The 8829-nt window shown below is 39.5% G+C and overlaps 1 protein-coding gene across 2 annotated transcripts; it reads right to left on the reverse strand.

Moving 5' to 3' along the window:
* Positions 1 to 566: 566 nt before the first annotated feature.
* On the reverse strand, positions 567 to 2489 carry LOC133778227 (uncharacterized). Of its 2 annotated transcripts, none has more exons than XM_062218096.1 (2): positions 2329 to 2489; positions 567 to 1650 (listed from the first exon to the last, which is right to left on the reverse strand). In XM_062218096.1, the coding sequence occupies exon 2, from the start codon at positions 1626 to 1628 to the stop codon at positions 714 to 716; it is 915 nt and encodes a 304-aa protein (XP_062074080.1). In that variant the 5' UTR covers positions 1629 to 1650; positions 2329 to 2489; the 3' UTR covers positions 567 to 713. The 2 variants fall into 2 exon arrangements, with proteins under 2 accessions (XP_062074080.1, XP_062074081.1); XM_062218097.1 differs by having other exon boundaries at positions 2262 to 2334.
* Positions 2490 to 8829: the final 6340 nt, after the last annotated feature.

The raw sequence follows: 8829 nt of genomic DNA on the forward strand, positions 1-8829 counted from the left end.
TTTTTGTAAGTTTATTTTTATAAGTAGTTTATTATCTTATTTAAATTTTTGTAAGTTTATTAGATTTTAAAATCAAAGATAATGTATATGAATTTAAAAATTAAAAAAAATTAGATCAATGGAGAAAATAGAATTAGTGGTTTGAAGAGATTGTAGAATGCCACATAATCTTCTTGAAGTTCTCCTTTATATATATATATATATATATATATAAGAATTTATAATATTAATATAATATTTTATTCATTATTATAATACACTAATTAAAAAAATGTCTTCTAAAAATCGTTAAGAATTGTATATTATAATGTTATAATAATCGTTAGTATTATTATAGAAATAAAAAAATGTAATAAAATATGGAAAATCCCATTAAAAGTCTTTCTGTTGAGTTTTTGGTTGGCTATGACCCTTGACCTGGGGAACATTAACCTTGAAGAAAGTTTTTTTATCGAGTCAAGACGCCTTGTTGTGTCCCAAAACCATTAGTTTGCTTCTTTTCATTGCAATTGTATACTTTTCATATGTCAACTAAATTGAAATATGAAGTGAGTATTTGATTGGAATTGTATATAATGATACTATATTTATTATAAGGAATAAATCGGTCAAACATAACCAGAACAAACCAAAGAATCAAAGTTACTATGTTCACAACATAATTGCTGAGATGAAATTTAGCTAAAATAAAAGATTGATCACTTATTGAAGGTTTAGTATTTTCCTCTCCACGAATGCCACTTCAATTTCAATTGAAACCATAAAGGAGGCAAGCCGAGTACCCCTCTTGACAAACTGGGATCAAAGACATCAAAATGCGCCTTACTCAAAGAATCCAACAGGACTTGAGCAGGCACTGCAGGCAGCAGCACCGGACGAGCCTCAGTAGGCACTGTTCCAACCAACTCACGAGCCTTCTGTAAATGAACATTAGCTACAGATGCCATGTCAAACACCGCGCTACATAGATTTTCTCGAGATTCTAAACGTAGTTCTATTTGACCTCCCTGATTAGTCAATAAGCCATGCTTGGCCGCTACCTCAGTGGGTATGTAAGAAAAGTGGTGGTTGCGGCTAGCGTGGTACGGTAGTGACTTGATCAGCAAAAGAAGGCCACTCGCTTTGCCAACATGTGAGGCTGCATGATCAGCTATAGTGGACCTTATACCGCCAGCCTGAAGCGTAGTGTAAAGAATAGTTGAGGCAGTGTCTTCTGCATATTGCTCCAACTCTTTAATCTTTTCTGGGATTTCAGTGCTCTCTCTTCTGGCATCGTTAATTCGAGCTTCCACAGATCGTTTTAACCACCCTTTGGTGATTTTGTTCTCATGTATAACTGAGGAGAGAGCCTGAGCTGTAGGGTGTTCGATAGCCTTTTTAGCGTAGATTTTGTCTATGGCTTCTTGCCACCACAGCAGGCGCATAAGGCCAATCTTCGGATCAGATGCAACATCCATAGCTCTGGCTGTTTCGATGTTGAAGGCACGAATTGCAAATGCAGCCTTCCGCATGTTGACGGGAAGTTCCAGAAGGCAAAGGTAGTGATGGTAATCATAGCTTCGTACTTGTTGTACACAATACGAGAACGATGCCCGCAAGCTACTAGATGTCAAACCACCACCGTTCATCAAATTTCTAGCGCAATTCTACCTGTAAAAGCATGATCACATCGGTTTTGTAAGATTTAAATCAGCAAAGACTAATCATGTGAAGAAGAAAATGACCAAGCTTAGAAGTAAACTATACTTCTATGCTTACAAAAATTCCTACAAAGTCTAGACCTTAGAATATAATACATACACATCCGCAAAAGCATTAAGTTTTCTCTATTTTCGAAGCTCAATATTCAAAAGCTAAGGTTTGATATAGAACAAACCTCAAGTAAATTAGCTCAAACTTCAAAGCTCAACGGCCTAAAAGAAAATGCAAGTCTAACATTGTACCATATGATCTTACTTGCCATGCATAGAAAGTCAATCTTTTTATACAGCTACAACAACTTGTCCTGATTACTTGTTACACACAATCAAAGTCTTCAATTACCTTACCAAATCTAAAAATACATTAAATTTAAGTATTAAAACGCAAAAACCACCAAGGAGAAAAGAGAAAACACCATATTTTCTCACAGGAAATTGATCAAACAGAACCAAGACATTTTGCTGAGACTTTTATTTTTCCTTAAAATACTCCAGTAACATTACAATCATCAAAATAAAGCAAAACCCAATACTAAATTAGACTAAAAGAAACAAATGTACCTAAGTAAAGAAATTGAACTCATCTAAGATCTTCAAAAAAAAAAAGCTCAAAGAGATAAAAGCCAACCTCCTTAAAATCAATAGGGAGGGTGAAACAGAAGCTTGATTAAAAAAAAAGGACGAAATGGCTGGCCGGCGCCGTCGACTTGAGGAGGTGTGGACACTTTCGAGGTAGCTGCTGCTCCAGATGAGAGCTGGAGAGAGAGAGAGAGTTTGGCTGAAAGCAAGAAGGAGAGACTGATCTATTGGGTTAGAAATATTGGGCCCAACATAAAAATGGGCTTTCGAAAGGATTCCGCCTGTTGGTTATGCAAGCACAAAATTTTCACTATTCACTACTTTTATTTTTGAAAAATACTCATTTATTTTGTAAAATTATGTTTGAGACTTTTTATTTGAAAAATATATTTTTGAACTTAAAAGTGGATCAAAATAACCCCAAATCTAGTTTTGTTTAAAATATTTTTAAAAATAATCAAAATATCCACGAAGTTTTAAATTATATTTAATTGAAGTATTTTAAATTTTTAAAAATATTAAATAAATTAAAAATCTATTATTCTCACCTCCTTTTTCGTCCTTCTCATGTCTACTCTTTAAGAGTAATGATATGTGTACCCAAAATATACACCCAAACATTACACACAGTGATGTAGCAGTTTGACTTAGTCAATCACATTTATTAAAACTGGGACCCACTGTTTTAAAAAGCAGTGACACGTCATTGTGTGTAATGTTTGAGTGCATATTTTGGGTGCACATATCATTCCTCATTCAACTAAAATCTCATTCAAATTTGGATTTTATCAAATTCAATAAAGAAACCAATAAAGAATGAACAAAATCCAACTCAAACCTAACAAAATCTTATTCAAAATCAAATACTACACTCAATTTGGAAAAAATCAAATTAAAACTCAAAAGTATTAAGAAAAAGCTTCAAATTCACATTGAAAATATTTCAAACCATCATCACATGAACCATATGTTAGGAATAATGTCCTAAAAGCATGTAAATACATTTTATTGATTTAAATAAAAGTACAATTTTATTATATTTGAATGTTATAATTATTGTTTGAATTAATTATATAATAATATCAAAAAAATTCTTTATTCATTCATGAAAAATATGATCTTATATTAGTACGAGAGAATTAATGTCATATATAATGAATAAAATAGTCAGTGACATATTGAAGTATGAAATCTTTAATAAATGATTACTAGTGCGGTTTACTAAGCATACATGATGCAAGTGATTTAGATTCAGCTTATTGATGTGGATAGACATCTTAGTAAATATGTTGTATATAATAAAGATTATATATGACAGGACCGATGAGAATTAATTATCTTTATAAACTTGTCATTTGACATAAATATTTAATTCTTATCATAGTATATGATCATTTATAGATCAGTCCAAAATTTGAGTATTCATGAACTCGTGTTTATGTTTATTGAATCTTTTGATTCACTCATTAAGGTTTCTTAGTATAATGAGGCTAATGATTTTTGTTTTGGAGATTCAATATCATGAATGACTGGGAACATGATTTATAATAATAGAATACATACTTTCCTAATAGATCGAATATTAGTTCCCTTAAAGGTTAATTCTGGAACTGAATATGTTACACCCAGATTTCGAGACAAGAAGTTATGACCCCGAAAACTGGGCTCGTCAGGTGTGAGCTCGAAACATATACGATCATCATATGATCCAACTGTCGAACCTCTTTGAACGACCTCGAGGATGTGTAGTCTCAAATATTCTCTGAGCTCGCAATGGCATGATACAAAGCTTGAATATATTTTTCACTGTTTGCCTTCAAGAGAGATGGTTCGAGCTCGGGAAGTACAAGCTCGAATGTGACAACATCATCTACATCTACTTGTTCCGAGCATAAGAGAAGCTAGGCGGCGATCTCGTGAATGACTCATGGTCTCGGCAAACTCAATGCCAATTACTAATCTCGAAGATTTGATGAATCATCTAGGATAATCAGTTACGTGTGAACATGTTTATTGTTGTATAATCCTAATATTTAAGGGATGTCATTTAATCTGTTATTTGTTCCCGATCTTCGTGGGACGTTTTCTTGTATGTAGGAAATAATGCATTAAATAGCATTATTTTAATTGATTTACAGAATATCTTCCCCAAATATGTGGGAATGAATTCTACAACCTTCTCTATAAATAGCGAAGGAAACACCATTTGTAGGGGATCGATTTTTTGATTTCTGGGAAAAACTCTGGGCAACTCTTCTCTGAAAAGTTCCAGAGAACTCCCAAGTCTTAATAATATAGACTCGTGGACTAGGCAGAGTTAACTACTAAACCACGTAAAAATCCTCTAGTTTTCCTCTTTATTCATTTGCACCAGTATTCTGTTGTTTAATTACTCTACTATTTAAGTTGACGAAAAACGACATCAACAGTTTGGTGCTTCATTGAGAGCCATTAAACAGTACGTGCGTGAGTCTATTCAGTCAGAGAGCCTCCCAAATCAACAATGGCAGCAAATGATCCCAATGTTCCTGAGGAGGAAATTGTAGATGAAGCTGAGTACCCCCGACGCCCTAGAAAGCAGCCTATGGTGAATTCAGATCCTGATGAGAGGAGTGGTTCATCCGACTCTCGGGGACCACCAGCCCCCAGAGACGACGAGGACATGTACTACAATCCTGAACGATATGTCCCGACAGTGGAGCTCGAAAATCGTCAACTGCGAAAGTAGTTGGCAGAGGCTAAGAAACGCAATGAAGAGATAGCCAGACTAGCTGCTGATGCCCAGGCTCCGCCTTCGCGGGACGTTCACACTCCTCCACGTAGGCCTCAAGGACGGCCACGCAAAACGCCACCACCCGAAGAGTAGAGCAACCTCCGCCGCCAGCAGAATAACCTGCTCCGCCAAGAACCCAGAGAAGTAACCGGGCTGAAGGTTCTGCCAACCCAACTGCGGAGGCACCAGCCGGAGTAAGGAATAACCGAGCCCCCCCGGAGGCTCAGACCCGAAATCCTGATACCGCGCAGAACATGGCAGAATCTGATTGAGCAAACTCAGGGCCTTCTAGGCCCCGTAATGGATGGAAGCCACCATCGTCGATAAGGCACCCACCATCGCCAATAAGGCATCCCTCTCCAATTCGGAGGAATGCACAACTGACCCATGGTGAAAAGGAACGACGAGCTGGGCGAAGGCGTAGAAATGGGGAAACTGCTAGGGAGCATAGGGGTCCTCAACCTACGAAAAGCCAAATGTCTCGGTCTCACACTATTGAGATGAGGCAACCAGCAAGAAACCCATCTTGAAACAACCATGCCATGAGCCATATCAGTGAAGGCTCAGGTGACACTAGATCGGTTAGTATATATGACCAGGAACATAGAAACACTGAAAATTGAGGCTATCACCCAGATTTATGGGAGCATTTGAACCATAATCGAGGGTGTGACAATCCCCGAATTCTGACCTGAGAGACCTTCTCAACGGGCACAAGCACCTCACGCTGAGGCGGGGGACTGGAGTTGTAATCAACGATAACCAGTCCCTGTTGATTCAAGTTAGACCCCCTGTAGATCCAGTCCAAGAAAGGATCGAGCAGTTGGAAAGAGCATTCAGGCTCTTACAAAACGAACGAAGTCGAGAAAGGGATGAAGAGTTCGACGAAGAGCTCGAGCCTTTTTCCCCGAACATCTCTAGCACCCCATTTCCTTAAGGATTCAAAATTCCCCATGTCCCACCATTTGATGGAAATTCGGACCCATACAGTCATCTGAGTACATTCAACACGATTATGTGAGCCAGTAATGTGGGCTACGAGCTCAGGTGCATGCTGTTCCCAGCCTCTCTCACGGGACCAGCGAAGAACTGGTTTGAAAAATATAAGAGACATTCGATCGCTTCTTGGGATCAATTATCAAGAGATTTAAAGAAACAATTCAAGGCTATGGTCGGTATTAGGCCTGAGGCATCTGCCTTGACCAATGTCCGGCAACAGCCAAACGAAACACTAAAGATTTATCTCACAAGATTCAATTTGGAAGTCACTCGAGCTCATGATGTCGATGACAGCGACCATTTAATGGCTGTCCGAGCTGGAGTAATGCCTGGAAGAACTCTCTGGGAGGATATGCAAAGGAAGCCCATAAGGTCTTTAACCGAGTTCAACCAATGAGCTTAGAGGTTTGTTAATGTAGAAAAGGTGAGGTCAGCGCTGAATATGAACTCTCAGCCCATAACTATAACAACAAACACAAACTCTGCCTCGACCTCGACCTCGACCTCGGCGGATCCTACGACCTCAAAGCCTTCTGGGGATAACCCTTCTAAAAGAAAGAAAAATGAAGGGAATAATCCCGAGGAGGAAGGGGGAAATAAGAAGAAAGGGGAGAGGTATTTCTCTGTATACAAGGTGTATACCGAGCTCAATGAGTCTCGGGAGAATATCTACCTGGCTAATGAAAACCAGGTCCCTTTCAGACGACCTGACCCCATGAGAAACCAAAAGGCGAAAAGAGACTCCAACAAATACTGCAGATTCCATAGTGTTATCCAAAAAAATTAGCATTAATGACGTGGCAAGTGATCCCCGGACACGTGGCTGACACCTGGAAACGTTCTGCTAGAGTATCGACCAGAAGACACATTAGAAGCAGTGCGGACTAGTCTTACCTGCGACCAGTCTGGTCGATAGTTCCACATACAAAGCAACATTTATGAGAAGATCTTTGTGAATCCCGAATTTATCTCACACAATCTCTTGGATATCCAATTATTCAGGAGAGGATATCTGTAACAATCTTTTGTAATCCCCCTTGAGCCTATAAATAGCAAAAGATAGCTCAAGGAAGGGACTTTTGGCTTTTGAATCATTAGAGACTATAGTAATTCTCCTAGCAATATTGTATTGTTCTTCAGAGGTAAGTGAAACTCATTGAAACCTTGTTCTTTGATCACTCCTTTGATCCTTAGATCAATATCAGTCTAAGTGGACGTAGGTCATTACCAGATCTTGGGGCCGAAACACTATAAAATATTGTGTCTTATTTACTTTTGTCATTACGTTTTTCTCTACGCATTCATTCATATCAAGCATATTCTGACTCCGTGTCAGTTGGCCAAATCTTGGGTCAACACATAGAGATATCGGACATACAACCGATGAATGCAGGCAATTAAAAGATGAGATCGAAGGTCTAATCTCGAGAGGATATTTCAGGCAATATGTGAGAAATCAAAACCCCAATCAGGCTTACACCAGCCAAAGGGCAGCAGCAGCAGCACCTGCCCAGAATAGTAACTCCCGAGCAAGGGAGGAGGAACGACCCCCTTCGATTGATGGAGAAGATGTTATAACCATCTCGGGGGGACCACATATTGCAGGATCAGGTAGGAACGCCCAGCAAAGATATGTGAATGAGCTGAAAACTAGTGACGAGTCTCCCTACGAACCCGAACCCAGAGCTCCAAAACAACAAAGGGTTGAATCTCAACCCATAACTTTGACTGAAGATGACATATCCCATGTACAGTTCCCTCATAATGACCCGTTGGTCATAACCCTACAGCTTGCGAATAAGAGGGTACACCGAGTCCTAGTTGATAACGGGAGCTCAGAAATATCCTCTACAAGGCCACTTTAGAAAAAATGGGACTCGTGCTTCGCGACCTAAAGGCCTGTGCAACGACGTTGTACGACTTTTCAGGAGAAGGGATTGCCTGTATGGGATCCATCGAACTCCCCGTAACCTTGGGAGACTTCTCAGTCTCGACAACCAAGATGATGGAATTTGTAGTGGTGGATCTTCCATTGGCCTATAACGTACTGCTCGAGAGACCCGCCTTAGTAGGGCTGGGGGCAGTTTCGTCTATTAGGCACCTGGCCATCAAGTTCCCAACTTCTAGTGGCATCGAGACGCTGAAAGGAGACCAGCTCGCGGGAAGGGAATGCTACAGCATTTTCGTGAAGTCAGGCTCGAAGAGGTTGATCCCCCGAAAACTGTGAAGGTGGGGAAAAACCTTTCAGAAGAAACAAAATAACAATTAATTGACTTTTTAAGGAAGAACCAGGATGTTTTCGCATGGTCACATTTGGACATGGTAGGGATAAGTCCGAATGTAATGAGCCATGCACTAAACATTGACAAGTGCTTCCCCTCAAAGTAGCAAAAACGAAGACTCTTGGACAATGATAGGAAAAAAGCCTTGAAGGAAGAAGTTGACAGATTAAAGGCGAACTGGTTTATACGAGACGCCTTAATTGGATCGCAAACCCGGTCTTGGTTTCGAAACCTAACGGAACATGGTGGACTTGCATCGACTACTCTGATCTTAACAAGGCGTGTCCTAAGGATTGCTTTCCTTTACCTCGGATTGACCAGCTCGTAGATGCCACAGCCGAGCACAGACTTATGTCATTCATGGACGCTTATTCTAGATATTACCAGATTTCCATGCATGCTCCGGACCAAGAGCATACGAGTTTTGTGACAGATAAAGGGTTGTACTGTTACAATGTCATGCCTTTTGGGCTCAAGAATGTTGGAGCCACCTACC

Source organism: Humulus lupulus, chromosome 5 (assembly GCF_963169125.1).
Source record: "Humulus lupulus chromosome 5, drHumLupu1.1, whole genome shotgun sequence".
In the NCBI taxonomy this organism is placed as follows: Eukaryota; Viridiplantae; Streptophyta; class Magnoliopsida; order Rosales; family Cannabaceae; genus Humulus; species Humulus lupulus.

What these genes read in the sequence shown, in the direction of transcription:
- LOC133778227 (XM_062218096.1), bottom strand. Translation starts at nt 1,628, where the DNA reads ATGAACGGTGGTGGTTTGACATCTAGTAGCTTGCGGGCATCGTTCTCG.